General features: G+C 40.3%; 1 protein-coding gene across 3 annotated transcripts in view; it reads right to left on the bottom strand.

Annotated features, from left to right (window-relative positions):
* The window catches only part of Srpx2 (sushi repeat containing protein X-linked 2), a 31,365-nt gene that overhangs the window by 3,976 nt on the left and 6,402 nt on the right, over positions 1 to 20,987 (bottom strand). For all 3 annotated transcript variants that reach the window (XM_060374506.1, XM_021626649.2, XM_060374507.1), the window contains 8 exons: positions 20,270 to 20,350; positions 7,990 to 8,181; positions 4,963 to 5,139; positions 4,579 to 4,705; positions 4,277 to 4,398; positions 2,502 to 2,681; positions 2,059 to 2,192; positions 819 to 940 (listed from right to left, as the gene is read on the bottom strand). In XM_060374506.1, the coding sequence (XP_060230489.1) occupies positions 819 to 940; positions 2,059 to 2,192; positions 2,502 to 2,681; positions 4,277 to 4,398; positions 4,579 to 4,705; positions 4,963 to 5,139; positions 7,990 to 8,181; positions 20,270 to 20,350 (1,135 nt within the window). The remainder of the gene's footprint in view (positions 1 to 818; positions 941 to 2,058; positions 2,193 to 2,501; positions 2,682 to 4,276; positions 4,399 to 4,578; positions 4,706 to 4,962; positions 5,140 to 7,989; positions 8,182 to 20,269; positions 20,351 to 20,987) is intronic.

Below are 20,987 nucleotides of genomic sequence, written 5' to 3'. Positions count from 1 at the left end.
TTTCACTTGAAGCAAGATGATTGTGTACTGCTTGCAGATTGCATGGAGCAACTCCTGCAACATATTGCAGGCACTATGACTTGTATGCACATCAGACCTAGCAGGTATGAGGCTGATAAGCAAATCCTGCTTAACTCTTCCACCTGCAGCAGCAAGTCCGCTGCCTCCATCCACAGAATGTTTCCTAGTCTCTTTAATTGCTCTGAATCATTCTGTCCTCACTGAAACTGAATCCTAGAGGTAGGCATTATTTCTCAGAGAACACTGATGGCTTTATTGGACCTCAGTATAATTGAGGAACTACAATGCCGATAATGGATAGATGATGAGAAAAGTCAACTTCTATCAATTGTTAGCTATAACCTTCTTTTTCATGAGGTACAAATAGATATGATTCAGATTTCAGTGGCCAAAGATGCCTTTGTCTCCTTTATAGACTGATTGGAAGTAAACAGAGAAGCTCATAGGCAATGAGATCAGAAGCTTCCTCGCCACTCAAGTCTGGAGTGGAATCCTTTGTGACTGTCTTTGTTGTGGCTCTTCAAAGTCATCTGACGTGCCTTTATGAAAGCCCAGAAAAGTGGTTTGTTGTAGAGCCTGGTTATGTGTACTTTATGCCTCTTGTTTAATTATCATGTTCCTTTAGAGCCAAGATTTGCTGTCCTTTCTTAGTGCATCTATAAGAGTTCAAACACACACAGAAAAAAAATGCCTCCAAGAGACTAATACATGTCTGCTGGTTTAGTCCATGCTCTTGCTTGCTAGTGTCCTGTATCAGGTTCTTGCCCATCCCTGCCCTGCATCCTCCCAGCCTGCACCTGAGCTCCTCAATGATGCCAGCTGATAGTTGTTGCTCCCGAATTCGCCCCACCACCTGAGGTTGCTGCCCCACCAGCTCAATAATGTTCACATGCCGCAGGTCCAGTCCACAGGTGGATTGCTGGGAGGGAGAGAGAACATTAAATAAAATAGCATGTTTTTATGCTGTGACTCCATTAAGGCAACATGAGAAAGGAAAGGTTTCTGCAATGATACACAATCTCATAATCACAATACTATGAGGTCTGTACAGACTTTTCCCTCAATCCTGAAGTACTGGCTACACAAAAATGTTTCCTTTATTCTGTCTAAATGTCTGAAAAAGACTGTGCAGTGTGGAGTAGAAAGGAGATACAAGTCTTGACAGCCACCTAGACTGGCCTTTTTATCAATCTTCTACCTACCTATCTCTCCCACTCATTAGTTAAAATCACAATGCAACTTCCTTGCTGTCCTTTGTGATATCATGGCACTTTTTTAACTGATAGTGATAGACAGCATAGACTTGGAACTAGATAGTGTGGGTTCAGTCCCAGATCTACCTCTTATTAGCTAGCGATCTTTGGAAAGTCGCTCAATCTGTTTCAGTTTCCTCAATCTTCAGTAGGGCATAGAATTGTACCTACCTCATAAGGGTTGTTGTGAGAATTAGTTGTATATGTGTAAAAGCACACTAGTCATTACATGATACTTACCCAGCATTTATTATACAAGTGAATTTCCTTGGAAACACACATAATTTATTCTTAATATTTATATTTGATCACAGTAGTTTTACAAACTTCTCCACATTACTTTCCCAGCCTATGCCCAATTCCTTGCAAGATACATCTACCATTCCTTTCTTACTGACTTTTTCATACATTATCATACTTACTGACTTTTCCACAAAAACAAAACAAAAAAAAATGTGGCAAATGGGGGCTGGAGAGATGGCTCAGTGGTTAAGAGCACTTGCTGCTCTTTCATTAGTCCTGAGTTCAATTTCCAGCAACCACATGGTGGCTGACAACCACCTACAATGGGATCTAATGCCCTGTTCTGTCATGCAGGAGTACATGAAGATAAGACACTCATATACATACAATAAATATTAAAAAGAGTAGATTATTAAAAACCTGACTAATGTACCTAATAATAAAAACTAATCAAATACTACCCACAAAAAGTAGGAATATGTAGTTTTTGTGTTGGCAGGGTGAACTTTTTGCTAATCCGTCCTAGTGCAGTCAGTCTCACCTGCAGCATAGAGATTTGCATTTTGTAATATCGATTGGAGGGATCAGGAGCTGAGACTATGAGGAGTCGCTGTTTCTCATAGAACTGGTCCAGGAGGCCAGCAGCTGAATTGACATTGACATTAATTTTCACAGCTAGGGCAAAAGCAGATGATCAGTCAGAACATGCCCTTCTTCTTAACCCTTCAAGGCATTCCAGACTGGTATAGCCTTGCCCTCCCTTCCCTGAGGTAAATTCCAGAAGGTAAAGTCCTGAATATTTTATACCATTTTTCCTGAGGTATAAGTATTCTCTGGAGGATGTTGGCCCTTAAAACAAAAACCCATCTCAGAATCTCCATTATCATATCACACAAGTGATATTAATGCCTGGACCACAGAAGAAGTTCTTGTAGAGTGACTCTGAGGCACAGGCCTATTCACTCATTTCCTGGTTTCACTCACGTGTACAGATTGGTGGTGATTCTGACCACTGTCGACTTGACTTGCAGACTCGGGATGGGGTGCCCTGGCGTTCATAACCACCATCACAGTGGTATTCACAGATGGCACCATAGTTGTTCCCAGCTGAGGTGCAGGTGAGGTGGCCATGCTGTGGTGGTTTCAGAATGGGACAGCGTCTCACTGCCAGAGAGAAGCTCAAGTTAGGGATTGTAATATCTCTCATAGTCAGGAAAGGCTAAAGGACCCACTCCACTCTTTTTAGGACAAGAGACTTCAGATTATACAAATGAATGGTTTTTCTATGTTTTCAGTAGCTATGTATGAAGGTACAAATTCCTTTGCAAAAGAATTAAATTTGAAATGCAAACACAGGTTACTAATCTTCAGAAACACACACACACACACACACACACACACACACACAAACACATAGACACATATGTATTGTCATCATGACTATAAATGTATAAAAGAAAATATTGACATCTATATTTGTAGACTTTTATAGATACACAGTGTAAATATGACCAACTTGCAAAATGATTTTCTTTTTCTTGAGACTCTGTCTCACAGTCAACATAGTGCAGGCTGAAATGGATTCTCTGTGGGATCACCAAGGTCTCACATTCACTATCTGTCTGCCTTAGTTCCCTGATATTACAGGTATATGTCACCACACTTGGTCAGACTTACTTTAATAACATATAAGTTAGATGAGTCAATAACTGAGAAACTGTTTAAACCAATCATGATTCAGCCTTAGAATAGAATTATTATATTGTGCTTGAAAATATTTCTGAAAACAATATCAAAGAACACGGGAAAATTACTTGTGTTTTAATGGAAAGTGGAAAGGGTCATCTTAAATTATATACTGTAAGTATAGAGAAAAGACTAGAAGGAAAACACTTAAGTGGTTATCAACAATGAGCTCTGGAAGATGGACATAATAAATTACTGTTTATGTATTGTTTTAATTTTGTTTTTGAGACAGTATTCTGCTATTTAGCCCAGGCTGACCTTGGACTTGCTATCCTTCTGTTTCTTCCTTACGTGTTGGAATTACAGGCATGTGCTGTTATACCAGGCTATTTCTTCCTTTATCATTTTTAATTTTATTTTTATTAATTACACTTTATTCACTTTGTATCCACCCATAAGCCTCTCCCTCCTCCCCTCCCGATTCCACCCTCCCATCCCCTTCTTCACGCACCTCCCCCTGAAGGAGAAGCAGCCTTACCAGGCCGCAGAAGATGACAATGCAGCCACTCCTGATGAGATCTGATAGACTAAGATCAGAAGGAAGGAGAGGAGGACATCCCCTATCAGTGGACATGGGGAGGGGCATGCATATTTCTTTCTTTTTCAAATGTCTGATTATGAGCATGAATCATTTTAATGATGAGAAAAACAAAGTGAAACAATGTAACAACAGGAAGCAAAGAGAAAATCATTAGGCAACCAACATTATTATTTCAATAGATGTGAATAGGTGCAAAGACTGATTAGATTTGATCATTTTTAAGGCCAAGAAAAGAAATGGATATAGACAATATGTGAATTTTATCTAGATTTGAAGAATGATAAAGTCTTGGAGAGTCAAAGTTTTCTGGAACAATTTTGTACCCATGTAGTGTAGGTTTTCTTAATAAGTCTGTTTGATAAAGTTGGCTTTTTCCCAATATAAACAAGAGGAGAGGGTTATTGTAGGTTTTTGGAGGTCAAGGCAGAGCAAGAATATTGAACAGCATGTACAATGAAGAGCTTTTTCTGACCTTGTACTTTTACAATGAACTTGCAGCTGGCCCGGTTATAGGCTCTGTCATAGGCAGTATAACGAATCACATGCTCTCCTTCAGGGAAGTGAGAGCCAGGCTCTGGACCCCGAAGAGTCACCCTGATGAGACAAGGTGAAGGAGTTATTGAGGTACTAATGGAAAAATGGTTAGAAATGATATATGAGGTACATCATCTCTTCAGGCTCAGCCTGTATTGTCGGACTGTGAGCACGCTGGCGGGGGTGGGGCACTGAGAGAAGCTATCGGGGACACAACAGGCATGCATGACTCAAGCTCACCTAGTGATGGTACCATCCGCAGAATCTTTCACTAAGGGTGGGTCCCAGTATACTCGAGCAGTTAGTTTCTCAGGTTCTGCCATCTTCTCACGTGAGTGAGGACAACGAATCTTGGGTGGATCTATGTCTGCCAAGGTCAAAAATCAAGTGTGGATTTATAGATCCTCCTGCCTTGATAGAAGTAATACAGTACACCACTGGGTAAGTAAAATGACATAAGTTCACCTTTATCTCAGAAAGAGGGGGAAGAAGCCTTGGTTCTATAAGCAATAATGCTATGCCCACTCTGTATTCTCATGGTGAAAAATAAGGCCTTCTGTGATTAGAATTCCACATCTTCAAGTACAATGTTACAACAGAATACCTGGAACTACCAGCATTTACCTACACATACTGGCTCGCCTCCACTCCATTGCCCATCTTCCATGCAGATGCGGCTGTGATCACCTTCTAGGTGGTAGCCACTGGAACAGCTATAGTCACAGCGGGAATCAAGCAGCACCCCATTTGTGCAGGTGTAGGAGCCACTAATGATGAATGGCAGTGGATGGCACCTCATCTCTAAGAGAGAACCAAACAGTAAGTTCAACACCCTATGGAACTATGTGGAGGTGATACATGAGTGTCTACCACAGGGGGAACAGTATTATATTCAATAGGGAATATAGAAACCTCACCTTAACATTTTCTGTTGAACTACATTTCCCTCAAATTGCTGTTTTATTTTTATATTACAAAGTAAAGAGCAATCTTAGAGGGATAGAGAGGGGAGTCTAAAAGAAGTAAATCAGTTCTCTAAGTTCATTATTATCAACGTAAGACCTTGGTTTGCATACTAACTTCAGCTCTTGCTCTGTAACTTAGAGATATTGATTCATTTCTCCAAGCCTCACTGTTTTCTTCTTCTCCTCCTCCTCTTCCTCTCTTCTTCTTCTTGTTCTTATTCTCATTTTTCTTGTTCTCGTTCGTCTTCTTTTATCAGTAAAATATTTTTATCTCACAGGAAAATTTAAGGAAAGCCTCAGCAATGGTTAATGCTCAAAGCTCCTTGGCTGTACACACCATTTAGCCAAGGCTCACTTACACACCACAGTCAGCTGTGATTCAGTCAGGAGGGTGTGGTGATATTTAATAAAGGTGGAACCTGTGCTTTAAAGATTGTCAGCATAGAATAGTTGTGAGCCTGTCATAAGTCTTGTTTGGGATACTTGATACTTGAAAGAAGTAAGCCATAAATATTTATTTAGCTTGTCTAAGCTATAATCCTACATAAAGTTTGAATGTTAGTTCTATAAAAAATTATATATAAGCTCTGTTCACTTCTTAACTAAATGAAGCCTGAAGGTTTTTTACTTTACTTTCCCCCTGTATTTGTTATCCAAATATCATATCCAAAAATGTCCCCCTTGAAATCAGAACCAAGGGGAAAGATTGGTCTCTTCAAATGACTTACTTACTCAGTATTGTATGACAGTAAAAACAATAGATTCAAACATGAGGAAAATCAAAGTTAAATGCAGGACTCAACTGTAATAGCCACCTCATGGAAATGGGAATATCTCTAAGCTTTTGACTAGTTTTACGTTTATAATTTATAGCTTTATATCTTTTTGTCAGTTCAATTCAACTTCATTTTTGAAATGATGGGGTTTAAATCCTAAAGCAACTTACTTATCACCTGAAAGATCATTGTAGTGACTCCTTTCTGGCCATCCGTGGCTTCTTTTCTCACCAATCTGATTTATCTCTGAATTGCAAGCACATCTGGATATAGGAGTGCAATATGCAGGTGCACACATTTAAGTTTATATTCTGTTAGCCTATTAGCCACCCAAAGGTACATGGAAGAGCTGAGTGAACTCCTGAAGCAAGCAGTGTTGCTCCTAAAGCAACCCACTGTGCACTCCAAATGGTATTTGCTGATCACATATGGAAAGACAAATCTCTGCTGCCAAAATGCTAAAGAATTTGAGTAAGAAGTAGGTGTTTGGGAGATGACAGGATTTGGGATATGTGTGTATATGTATCCCCATATAGCCATATTAAAATCTACAGACCTAAAGAAGCTAATAAACAAGGCAGACACTAGGGAGGATGCTTAAATCTCATTCAGAATTGCAACCAGGATAGACGCCAGAAGTTGTGGAAGAGAGGAAAAAGGATGGGAGCCTACCATAGATGTCCTCTGAAAGGCTCCACCCAACAGGGAATTGAAGCAGATGCTGAGACTCACAGCCAAACTTTGGGCAGAGTGCTGGGAGTTCTATGGAGGAAGAGGGGGATAGAAAGACATGGAGGTGACAGGTGCCCACAAGAAGACCAACAAAGCTAAAAGAAGACCTGAGCCCAGGGGGTCCTGCAGAGACTGTTGTACCAACCAAGTACTATTCATGGAGAGACCTTACACCCCTGCCTCAGATTTAGCTGATTGGCAGCACAGTCTCCATGTGGGTTCCCGAGTTAGGGGAGCAACAGCTGCCTCTGTCATGAGCTCAATTAGCTGCTCTTTGATCACTTGCCCCTGGAGATGCAGCCTGCCAGGCTATAGAGGAAGAGGATCCAGGCAGTCCTGATGAGACTTGATGAGCCATGGGCAGATGGAAGAGGAGGAGAATTCTCCCTTTCAGTGGACTAGAGGAAGGGGATCAGGGGTGGGGGAAGAAGGAAGGGAGGGTGGGACTAGGAGGACTTGAGAGAAAGGGCTTCAATAAAGATATATAATGAATAAGTCATAAAAGGAAAAAATATAATTAAAATTTAAAAAATTAAAAAAGAAGAAAATGAAGCTGGGCATGGCAGTGAACACCTTTAATTCCAGCACTCAGGAAGGCAGAGGCAGGCAGATCACTGTGAATTTGAGGCCAGCCTGGAATACAAAGCAAGTGCTGGACAGCCAAGGCTACACAGAGAAACCCTCTCTTGCAAAACAAAAACCAACAACAATAGCAGAAGAAGAAAAAGAAGAATAAGGAAAAGGAGAGGAGAAGGAGAAGACTAGCAGATGTCTGATTAGTTTTACTGGCAAGACCTTCTGAGGCTGTAGGCTAGGAAGGATGACACTTGACCACAAATGACAAAGAGTCTGGAACACATCCTTGGAAAGTTTGAGAGAGATAGCCCAGGCCTACATCAGTTTCTCACGACCAAGTCTTATCCTCCTACACACATTCCTGGATTCTGTGAGTCATAGTGGCTGGCTATGACTTAAATACCCATATTACTTGGACAGTAACCACCACATACAGAGAAAAATAAACTACAATTTTAGGAAAAGTAAAGGTTCCGTTGGAGGCCTATGGAAAATTCTCAACTTTCACAGAGTAAAACATTGAGGTATGTACCTTCCATGGCCAGCAGGCTGACTTCTCTCTCATACACACATCAATATATGCTCACGGATATCCAACTTACGCCTGCAGTAAGCAGTTCCAGACCAACGCCGGCTTGGCAAGCATTGCACCGACCTCCGTCCAATCAGTCGAAAGCCCCGGTCACAGGAGAGCTCACAACGTGTGCCTAAGCTGCTGTGATAATTTCCGCCCATTGGTGAGTAACATGTGGCTTCTCCATCCTTGATATTCAATGTATAACACCATCGGGGGACTGTCATAGCAGAAGAAAAGAAAGCCAGAAATAGAGTAATCAACCTTACACAAAGAACTACAGGTGACTCAGTAAAGATGGGCATGGGAGAAGTGGCCCTCCCAAGGGAAGAGCACACCAATTTGTCCATTGCCTTAATGAGCAGCCCTAAAAACATGCATACAAGTAACATTATATGGACTCAATAGGCTTATAAATAGTAATTTATGTATATATATATTTGCATGTATGTATGTATGTATGTATTCTCTATATATAGGCATACAAGTGCATATATGCATGCAATAACAACTAATGGATAAAAAGGTCATAAATTTGAAGGAGAGTGAGGAGTGGTTATATGAAAAGGGAAGGGAGAAATGTTGTAATTAAAACACAACCTCAAAAATAAATAAAAACAAAACAAAACACCAGCAGTAGCAGCAAAACAGTGTGGTAGTGTTAAAAGGGAAGACACAGAACTCATTAGAACAAAATAGAGATTCCAGAAATAGGGTTAAGTAGGTCAACATGATCTTGAACAAAGGCACAAAAACAATTCAGTGGAGAAAAGACAGCTTTTCAAAACAAATGGTGCTAAAAATATTGGAGTTCCATGTGCAAAAAGGAGTCAGAAGAATAAAATAAATAGAGCTTAAGTTTCACAACTTACACAAAACACTTAACCAATGTGGGTGTTAGATTTACACTGAAAACAAAAGCACAAACTTCCAGAAACTTAGAAAATCTCTGGGATTCAAAGAGAAGCAAAGAAGCCTCCTTAAAAATTATCCCAAAAGCATATATCATTAAAGAAAATCAATAAACTGGTCCTTTTTCAAGAGCAAAACCTTTTGCTCTATGAGTGAGTTCAAAGAAAATGAAAAAAACTGGGAGAAAATATTTGCAAACCACCTATCACATACACAAAAAAGACTAGTGGGTAGAGTATGGACTATAAAAATATTTTTCAAAACTTGACAGTAAAGATTATACACTCCAAACAATCTAGTTAGAATGTGGACAAAAGTCACAAAGAGACATGTTATTAAAGAGGGTCTATAAGTGATTAATAAACACATGAAAAGATGTTCTACACCATTAGTCACTAAATAAATGCAAATTAAAACATCAGGGCAATATCATTAATAAATCTCTTAGGATGTATAATATATGGAATGATAATACAAAGTGTTGAAGAAGGAGAGAAACCAGAACTCTTATAAATTGCTTGGGGAAATATAAAAAAACAATGGCGGACTGGAAAATATTAGTTTATTTAAAAGTAAAGAAAGGGTGGATTACGATTTGACTCTGCAACTTTACTTCAAGGTGTTTACTCAACAAATGAAAACATGGGTTCACATACAATTGTATATACTAATGAAGTACCTCTAGTCCTAATTGTCAAAAATTGGTTCAATGTGTGAACAGCAGTGTTAATAGCTTTATCTCTGAATAAGAATGATGTGCTGACACATGTAACAACAGATGAATTCTAAGTGTATTATGGGAAGCTTGAGAAACAAGACTTCATGATATGACAAAAATACAGTGGCTTATACTGGCAATGCCAAAGGCATGGAGTTGCCAGATGTCAGAAATAAAGATAGAAGAAATCTACAAAATGACAGCATGACACAAGTTTCTGAGGTGATTAAACTGTTTTTGTTCTGTGGTGGTAGTCATCTTACTCTATATATTTATTTGTCAGTTGTATATCAGAAAGTGCATTCTGCTCTATGCAAATTTGAAACAACCTTTAAAAACATGGAAAATGTGAATTAGAGAGGAGAACAGGAATGTGACATCAAAGCAGACTGCTGAGGACTGAAAATCCACTTCCAGTCCAGTACTGAGCATACAAGTTTATAGAGTGGTTATATCATAAAAGATACTTTACTGGTAACAAAATGAATGACTCTTTAACTGATTCTATGTCTTTGTTTATATTTTGACATAGAGTCTGCTATATAGTCCATGCTGGTCTCAAACTCACTATTCCCTGCCTTAATCTCCTGAGTGCTGTGATTACAGGTGTGCACCAGTACTCCTTGTTCCACATGGCTCAGATTTTAGAGGGACACAATGAAACAAATAGGTGGTGTCCCACACAATTTTATCCACACAACATGGCACAGATCTGTTAGCCTAGGATTTGGAAGGCAAAAGGACCATATAAGTTTATTTGGTTTTCAAATCCCAGGGACAAAGATATGGGCAACTTTTACCAAAAGCACATTACATCAGGAGGTCAAGGAACAATGAAAGGTTAAGGCTCCTGTTTGCATGCAACTGGAGGATGAAGATAGATGACAGTGCAAAAACTATTATTCAAACCATACCACCCTTGGGGCTTTCAGTATTAGTTTAAGTCAGAGGCCATGGCAGGGCTGCCCTCTGGAGACACCATCTCCAAATTACACAATGCTTCTTAAGTGCTAGATTTGTGCAGAGCTGATGATTACAAACCCACAACACACATCACAAAGACTTACATGGTAGCCTGGGACCTCAAAAGCATCTGTGCTATTTGTCTTCCATATTCCTTCAAGGAAAATAAAACACCAGACTGAAACTGGTAGATGAAACAAGAATGAGAGAGAGAGAAATAAAAAGCTCAGAATCAATGCAAAGAGAGTGGCAGGAGCCCAGCTACTGTAAATATGTTCAAACTTGCTGGCCCAGTCTCAGAAAGACAAATATCACATATTTTTTCATATTTGTGGTTTCTAGATTTTTATATAGAATGAATGTACAAATGGAACTGTCTCAAAGGAACAAATGGGACTAATGGAAGCCGTGAGAGGTGAGAAATGGGTGGGTAGAAAGATAGGGAGGGATTCATTCAATACACAATATATACTTGTATGAATTTTTTTTAATTGCTAGCCCAGAGGAATTGTGACATAGGGACAGAATGTTGGAAGACAGGAAAGGAGCAAAACCACAAACTCGGTTTTCAGATAAGGGAGAAGTTAGTCTGTAGAAAGTGTCCTGGTGACACTGGTAAGACTGATAGCACAATGTTCTAAAATATTTCAAGGTGTGGCTTATAAGCAAGCAAGCCCACTCAAGAACAAGTCATTCCAGACCGATCTCATTTCCTTTCTGGGTAGGGCCACCAGGCTGGTAAAACAGGAATGATGATATATACATTATGTGGAAGTAAGGGAGGCATAGGGGAGACAATGCTTTTTTATGCCAGTGATGTGGATAATATGAAGAAATAGAGGAGAGATGACAATACAGTTAGAGACAGTTGTAACTGGTTGAACTGTACACAAAAACTGCAAGTGGGCACTGCAATTAAGACTATGTTTAAATATTACATGGTGAAGTGCCTTATGGAAAATATAATAATACTGAGTCCTGTGATTAGTCATCATACTTCCCTTTTTATATCCATGTCACATAATTCTCCCAATAGTCCTGTGAGTTTTGCAGTCCTTTATCCTTATTTTGTATATGGAGAAGTGGCTTTCCCAGAGTTCCTTGGGAAGTAAGTATCAGGGCCATTATGGAACCTGAGCTTTGTCTAGACTAAAAACGTGTTTTTCTAAGTATAACACATGTCACTACAGCTGCCATTTTGAAGTAGCTATTGATCTTTTGAATAAGGAATCTAGCCACATGTTTCATGATTCCAAAGTGTAATTAGCTACACAGCAAAATGTCTCCTCTCAGTCTTTCTCATTATTCCACTTCCAAAGTACCCCTTTAACAGTACCCCTTTAATATATATATATATATATAATATATATATACAAATATATATATATTTGTATAGCTTTTTCTTTTTCATTGTTTTTAGTAGTAGCAGTAGTAGTAGTAGTTACATTTTATTAACTCTGTATCCCAACTGTATCCCCGCTCCCTTATTCCCTCCCAATCCCACCCTCCCTCCCTCAGCTCCTCCCTGCCCCTTTCCAAGTCCACAGATTGGGGAGGACCTCCTCCCCTTTCTTCTGGCCCTGTTTTATCAGGTTTCATTGTTTTTTTAACACATACAATCGCATATTGTGTTCACTGTTCCAACCACTGCTTTATATTTTGTGGCTCTTGGGATCAAACTTATGGTACATGCTTGGCAAATGCTCTATCACTGACCTACAGGCCCAGATCTAACTACTATCTTTGAAGTGAATAATATTCCAGAGAATTTTGCATATCACAACATAACAAGTATTACTTTATTTTAATGGAATAACATTTTTAGAAGACTTAGTATTATCAGTAGTACACAATGACAACTTCTCCAGAGTTAAGAAACTGGAAGGGTGTCTTTCAGAGGACATCTGTGGTAGGCTTCCATCCTGTTCCCTCTCTTCAACTGCTTCTGGTGTCTATTCTATTTGCCTTTCTGAATGAGAATTACACCACCACCACCACCACCACCACCACCCCCCCGTGCACGCAGGGTACTCCTTGTTATTTAGCTTCTTTAGATCTGTGGATAGTAGTATGGTTACCTGGTATTATAAGGCTAATATCTGCTTACAAGTGAGTATATTCCATGTGTGTCTTTCTGGTTCTGGGTTACCTCACTCAGGATGATCTTTTGTAGATCCATCCATTTCCCTGCAAATTTCATAATTTCTTTGTTTTTAATAGCTGAGTAGTATTCCATTGTGTAAATGTACCACAATTTCTCTATCCATTCCTCAGTTGAGGGGCATCTAGGTTGTTTCCAGATTCTGGATATTATGAATAAATCTGCTCTGTTGCCTGCTCTTTGATTACTTCCTCCTGGTGGGGGCCTTACCAGGCCACAGAGGAAGAGGACTCAGGCAGTACTAATGAGACTTGATAGTCTGGGATCAGATTGTAAGGGAGGAGATCTCCCCGTTTCTGAGGACTAGAGGACAGAGATAGAGAGGAAAAGGGATGGAGGGTGGGACCAGGAGGAGATGAGGAAGGGAGCTAAAATTGGGATGTAAGGTGAATAAATGATAAAAAAATAAAGTTAAATTTAAAAGAAGAAGAAGAAACTGGAAGGGCTTCCTTTTGGGGGAGGGGCATACAAGGATGAAAAAGACTAACAACAAGGAAAAGACCTTCTCTGTGGTATACTTGAGGTAAACCAAGACAGTGACTAGTTTGCTCAGGACTGAGACAAGCTGTCAGGCAGCTGCTTAGCCACCCGTCAGACTAAGGACACTCCTTTCCATGCATCACTGGTCACCTCATTGAGTTTGTTTTAGGCCTGGAGACTACGTTTCTAAGTGAACTACTGGACACTAGACAAATGCTCCTGTGTGGCATATAAGTTTCTAAAGGGCTTTTGGAAAATATAAAATAACAAATGAGGCAGATAAGTAGTAATAATAGGGATGGTAGAGCCTTCAAAAGTAGTTCTGGGGCTGGAGGCATAGCTCAGTAATGGAACACTTGCATGAGACCCTGGGTTTAATTCACAGCACCACATAAAGCGCATTTTGCATCCGGTGCTTTGGGGTATCTGATTCTTCCATTTGGGGTTCCCAGGAGGCTAACAGTCAACACCTACTTGTCATATGCTTCTATGGGAGTGACATACATGATTCCTTTTATTAAAAACGATTCTGTTCAGAGCAATAAACAGTATATGATGAAGGCCAGATGAGTGAGTGGTCTTGGCAAACAAACAAATGAACCAAACATTAATTTTAAAAGAAGTACATAGTAGATACTTAATTAAATAATTAGGGGCTCAAGACTATGTGCAAACAAGCCTGGGTTTGATCCACACCTCCCACATGGTAGAAGGAAAGAACCAACTACCCAGCAGATTGTCCTCTGACTTTTGCACATGTGCTATGGTACACTCCCTCCAAATAAATAAATTTATTAGATAAAAAAAAAGAATGAATGGGTGTGGGAATGCCCAGTGTCTACGAAGTTAATTTGGATTGGGGGGGGCAGAGGGGAACGGTACACTACCCTGGCTAAAACACAGAGAAATGAGTAAAAAGTGGTTAGACAGGGCCCTAAAGCCAGATTTGAGGTTAAAATGGGTTTACTAGGTTGCTACATCAGAGGACTGCAGAAACCTGAGCCTGGAAATTAAATTAGGAAACAACAGCCTTTGTCCATGTATGAAGTAATAATAATTCTAATCCAACATATTAAAGGAATGATAGGTCTTGGTGAATGGCTAGTAAGAAATGATGAGGAATGACTCCCATGATGGCAGCAACCAGTGTGCACTGCTTCTGAAGGGCAGAGGATCTGAAACTCTAACACTGGTGAGTGGATTGGCAGCTGAAGCCAGAGCATCTACTTTGAGGCATCCCTAGCTAGAGGGGACAACTCATGAGCTGGGACAAAATGGATCCAGGCTCTCCGGGAACATCTCAGGTGTCTGAAAGTGGTGAACTATCGCACCCTACCTTCCCTTGCTCAGGTAGATTTACAATAGCTCCTGCAAGCATAGGGGAGTGCATGACCACAGGTATGGGACCTCCTTACTCTAAAGGCCAAACAGGGGAGCCAACTCTGAGAGTAGAAAACTGTGGGCCCTCTGAGCTTACTGCATATGCCTGCCAGTGAGTGCGTCTACAAAAGAGGACATACAGACCCCCAGATCCGAGGTCCCTCTACTCTAGCAGCCAGACATTGCATCCTTCTCACTTGGACCCCCACTGTGGGCAACATAGGGATCCCTGGAATAGCCTTCTCAACATTGAAGCTCATGTTCTATGGGTCTCCCAGTGGAGTCCAGCCAAACAATTCTTTGAAATAATTCCTGGAGCCAAGATGGGGAAGATCAGGCAGCTCTGAGAACTTTGACCAAAATACCAAGAAAGAACTATGGGCCACTGAGCCATTCAGGGCACCCGCGCACGTGCACTGCACCCATGAACTGCCTCTGCACCATAGCCTGTGCTTAAGCTCCTCCCTTACACTCCACCCTTCCATGCAGGTACACTCTCAAGCACACTCCTGTGCTTTCTCACATGTGCCTGCTACATTTTTCCCTTAGCTGCATCTGAAACATCAACACCCACTCTGAAACCAGTAGACCTCTCTAATCTTCCTGAAGAATACTCCAAACTGCAGAGATGGACCCAGTATGCAGTATAGGCTACAGGAATAAACAGCAAAGGATATAGACCATCAGATGGCTACAGGCCGGTATAAGAATATACCTAACAAAAATTAGGACATCATGGCTTCACCAGCAACTCCCAAAATCAAAGGATATTTTAAATTATTGGAAATACAGGAAAATGATTTTAAATCTATGCTTATCCAGTTATTAGAGACACATAAAGAGAAAATGAACAACAACAAAAAAAGATGCCATCATGAAAAGACAGGAATCCATATTCAAATCCATGAAAGAAATGGTGCAAGACATGAAAACCAAATTAGAATGAATAAAGAAAACATAAACATGGAAAACCCTGGAGCTGGAGAACTTAGAGAAGAGATAAGGAACCACAAAGGTGAGCATCACCAACAGAATACAAGAGGTGGAAGAGAGAATCTCACGTGCTGAAGATACAATTGCAGAAATTGATACATCTCTCAAAGTAAAAGTAAAATTGGATAAGTTCCAAACAAAACATCCAAGAAATCAAGGACGCCATGAAAAGATGAAATACCAACAACACAGGCTCTAAGATCAACAATCAATAAATGGGACCTCATGAAAATGAAAAGCTTCTGTGAAACCAACGTCATTGTCATCAGAACAAAACAACAGCCCACAGATTTGGAAAGAATCTTTACCAACCCCATATCTGACAGATTGCTAATATCCAGAATATATAAAGAACTCAAAAAGTTAAACAGCAAAAAGTCAAGTAATCCATTTTTTAAAATGGGGTAGAGAGCTATCAGAGAATTCTCAGTAGATGAATATCAAATGGCAGAGAAACACTTAAAGAAATGCCCAAAATCCTTAGTCATCAGGGAAATAGAAATCAACATGACCCTGAGATTTCACCTTAAACCTATCAGAATGGCTCAGATCAAAAACTCAAGTGACAATACATGCTGGAGAGGATGTGGAGAAAGGGGAACCCTTCTCCATTGCTTATAAATGTAACCTTGTACAGCCACTTTAGAAATCAATCTGGCACTTTCTCAAACAACTATGAACAATTCTACCTCAAGATCCAGCTATACCACTCCTAAGCATATATCCAAAACATGCTCAAGTAAACAAAAAGAACATTTGCTCATCCATGTTCTTAGCAGCCTTATTTGTTATAGCCAGAATCTGGAAACAACCCAGATGTCCCTCAACTGAGGCTACAGAAATTGTGGTACATTTACACAACAGAATACTACTCAGCAATTAAAAACAAGGAAATCATGAAATTTGCAGGAAAATTAGCAGGGAACTAGAAAAGATCATCTTGAGTGAGTTACCCCAGAAGCAGAAAGTCACAAATGGTATATACTCACTTATAAGTGGTTATTAGTCATTTAGGATAAATATACTAAAATTTATACTCCTAAAGAAGCTAAACAACAAGGTAAGCCCAGGGGAAGATGCTAGATAATCTTCATTCAGAAGGGCAAACACAATAGATATCTGAAGCAGGAGAAAACAGGGAACAGGACAGAAGCCTACCACAAATGGCCTCTGAAAGACTCTAATGATAGAGGTGTCAAAGCAGAAGCTGAGACCCATAGCCCAACTTTGGGCAGAATGCATGGAATTTTATGAAAGAAGGGGGGATAGAAAGACCTGGATGGTACAGGAGCTACAAAATGAGACCAACAGTGACAAAAAAAGACACACACACACACACACACACACACACACACACACACACTGGGCCCTGGGGCCCCTGAAGAGAATGAAACCCCAACCAAGGACCATGCATGGAGAGGACCTAAAATTCCTGCTCAGATATAGTCCATACACCCAGTCTCCAAGTAGGTTCCCCAGTATGGGGAGTAGGGGCTCTCTCTGGCATGAACTCAGTAGCAGGCTCTCTCCTGGGATTGCAGCCTTGCCAGGCCACAGAGGAGACAGTGCAGCCAGTACTGATGAGACCTGATAAACTAAGGTCAGATAGAAGGTGAGGAGGTCCTCCTCTATCTGTGTGCTAGAGGAGGGGCATAAGGGGAGATGAGGGATGGAGGGTGAGATTAGGAGGAGACAAGGGAGGAGCCATAGCTGGGATACCAAGTGAATAAATTGTAATAAATAATAACAATAAAATTTTTAAAATTTTTAAAAATGAAATAATGAGGAAAGATGGGTTAATTAAGTGTGATAAGGATTATTATAAGTGATATGGGGGTACTTCAAAGTCTGAGTCACTATGAGGATGGTGGCTGTATTATCAATATTATCAGGTTACAGTAGAAAGCTTTTTTAGGGTATGGTGCTCTGTTATGAAGTCAGGCCTACCAAAAATTCAGATCCCAGCCTTTTCTCTGTAGTTACTGCCACACACCTTATTTCCTATCTTGGCTTCAACTATGATCTGAAGAGGGAAATTAGCATGGTTTCATTCCTTGGTTCACGGAGGAAAGTGAACCATGATGAAAAGGATTGTGCTTGCTGCTGATTTGAGAGACCGAGGAGACTGAAGCTCAAGGACATATGATTTGGAGATAAAGAGAGAAATACCATTTCAAAATGTGTCATGTCTGCTGGAGATATGCAGGTACATGGGGAAATAGGCTGCAGGGAATATAGAGTCAGAAATAGTGGTTGTGCACCATTAGCAGTAAAGAGAAGACAAGAAGCACAGAAGAACCCTAAGCTTAGATCATTTCTCTACTGGAACTGCTTTCTCAAAGGTGATCATTTACTTCCTCAGCCACTAAAATATTTGCTTTCCTGTAGTTTGCAATACTTTACTTTTTACAATACTTGACATAGCTTAGCCATTCCATAATTCTAAATTTTCATTGGTACCTTTTTTAATATTCTTGATAGAAAATCTTCCACATTGACTTCAAACTTTCTCTCTCTCTCCCTCACACACACACACATTTAATGAAGCACCTTTTCCTACACATATATAACAATTTCTTCTAAGCTTGACCTTGGTTCTCTCTTTCTTCAGAGAGCCTCTTAATTTAAGGCACAGGTACTCATAAAATCTTCTCTTTCTCTTTCAACTATCTACCCAACAATCCCCCAAATTAGTTTTCTTTGTGTGTGTGTGTGTGTGTGTGTGTGTGTACATGCACATATGTGTGATCATATGTGTATTGTGTCTCTATGTCCTTATCCCATGTGGCACCAGGGACTGAACTGAGGTTGTCTGATTTAGCAGCAGGCTCTTTTTACAGGTTGAACCATCTTGTCAACCCCTACTTTACTGTTTTAACTGTCTTTCTGAAAAGGTTTTTATAGTCCTCCTTGGTATTCATGTTGGATTGTTTTAGCCATTAGTTTCTAGACTCCTTAGCACATCAAATTTATACCCAAACTTATCATCTCCTTTGAAATCTCTGAAATACATCCTTTTATTGTGGTGCTGGGACTCAAAAACAGGAGAGCCTTTTACATGCATTCACTCTGTTATTGAGCTACACCTCTAGCCCCTCTGAGGCCCATTCTTATTCTACATTTATTTGCCACAGAATGAAACATTTCTACCTAGTATTACTGTAACTGTTTACTGGTGAGTCTCCCCAACTCAGGCTCTACTTCTTCCAACCCCTATTTTCTAAACAAAATAACCTAGTTAGTGTTCTTAAATTACTTTTACATAGCTACTACCCTATGAAAATCATATGACCATGCTTTAGATCTCCTAGAATAACAGCTGAACTCTCCTGAGTGTCCAGGAAAGCATGAGCAGGGAGAATTATAAATTGAAGCCATATTAGACTCTTATTAGACATCACCTGACTTAACTTGCTATCCAATGCAGGAATAGTAATTCGGTATTCTTTCTGAATCTCCTTAGAAGGACAACTAGGTCATGGAACTTTTCTTAATTCACTCTTTATATTCAACTCTATTCTCTGATATTCCACCCTCTGCCATCTGCCCATAGCTTATCAAGTCTCATTAGGGCTGCCTGGATACTCTTCCTCCATGGCCTGGCATAGCCACATTACCTAGGGCAAGTGATAGTATAGGATAGCCATCTACAGACCTAAAGAAGCTGAACACTATGGAGGACCCTAGAGAGGATGCTTAAATCTCATTCATAGTGGTAAAAAGGATAGACATGAGAAGTGGTGGAAGACAGAAAACAGGGTAGGGGCTTACTATAAAGGGTCCTCTGAAAAGCTCCACCCAACAGGGGATCTAAACAGATGCTGAGATTCACAGCCAAACTTTGGGCAGAGTACAGAGATTCTTATGGAAGAAGAAGGGGGTGGGGTTAGATGGACATGGAGGGAACAGGAGCCCCACAAGGAGACCAACAGTGATTTTGGTTTTATCTGAATATTTTTGGCCATCTGCTTTGGGAAACGTTTACCTGTCAGCTTTTCCACTTCATAAGAATATGCTCATTTTTAAGGCCTATCCTGTATGTCAACTTTCTTTCATGACCTCTTTCCTGTATTCTTTATCTTAAACTCCTAGTTTATCGATGGTGAGCACATGGTTTCACACTTCATTGCTCTTCATGTGTTAATTTCATTCTCACTTCACAACCAACAGAATGCAAGTTCCTTGAGGGGACAAAACTCTACTGTGGCTCCTGTATTTTCCACAGACTTATCCTGCACAGGAATAGGCACAGAGAAGACACTCAGTCCATGCTTAATGACTCCTTCAGTCTTGGAAAGTAAAACCACACAGCAAGTCAGTAACCAAATTTGCAATTAGAAATCGCAGCACACCTGCTGGGTTGTGGAGGCACACACCTGTAATGCCAGCAATAAAGAATCTGAGGCAGAACGATCTGGAGTTCAGAGCTGTCCAGGGATACATAGTGAGACCCTGTCTCAAGGAAGAAATGAACAACACAAGAGGGCTTGGACTCGGTGCTAGAGTGCATGCCTAAAAACAAGACAAAAGCACAAACAAAAACAAAATAAAAACAACAACAAAGAAAAACATAGCTCTTGATGATTCTCTGAGCTCAAGCCTGACATATATGAGCTAAGCATGGGTGAGGATGTTTTTGGAAAGATCCATCTCTTAGGCCAGAAAATATCCTTCCTGAGCTCAAGAAACAATGAGAATTACCTCGGTAGTCCAGAGCATAGCCATCTTGGACCTCTTCTGCATATACTTCATTGTAGCTTTCATCTGGATTGTAGCCTGAGCCTAGAATGAGGAAGAAAGTGTAGAAGTATATTCATTTCTCACTCAAGTACTTCCTAGTACCCTCAACCCTGTCTTTTTCTGAGAACCTGGCACTTCATGATGGAGCACTGAATTGATGTGTAAGCTACTGTGCATGAGCCTGATTAAATAAGGTACACAGAGAGGGAAGGTGTGAGGTGTGAGGTGTGCTGAGGCCTCACTGGTTTTACTGGAAGACTTGCAAAATAAAAAAAGAATTGAACTTCTTAACCACCTATTAATTCTGCCAATCTAGACTATAAATGATCCATTCCCTTCATTCAGCTCAGTAGTCTTGGTGAGGTAAGATCTGGGGATGGGCTGTTCCAGCTCTGAGGAAATAATAGCACTTAAGTGTCTTCTCCAGTGATAGATGTTGCACACAGTTTTCACAGGGAAACAATCTTTCAAGCTCCCACTAGCCTCCAGGGCATATTAAGTGCCTGATTGTCATTGTTGGGGTGGCACGCCAAGATAGATGTGTAGCTTAAAGGGCAAAAGGGAATGAAAACTCTTTCATAGGCACCTTATTCTGGCTTGGAGTAAAAAGAGAAGTCAGAATCAGGGTCTTTTTGTTTTTGTTTTGTTTTTCCTCCCCAGCCCTAGCAATTGAACCTAG

This window comes from Meriones unguiculatus, chromosome X (genome assembly GCF_030254825.1).
Source record: "Meriones unguiculatus strain TT.TT164.6M chromosome X, Bangor_MerUng_6.1, whole genome shotgun sequence".
NCBI lineage: Eukaryota > Metazoa > Chordata > Mammalia > Rodentia > Muridae > Meriones > Meriones unguiculatus.
Note: the sequence above shows the minus strand (reverse complement) of the source record. Positions and strands in the feature narration are given on the sequence as shown.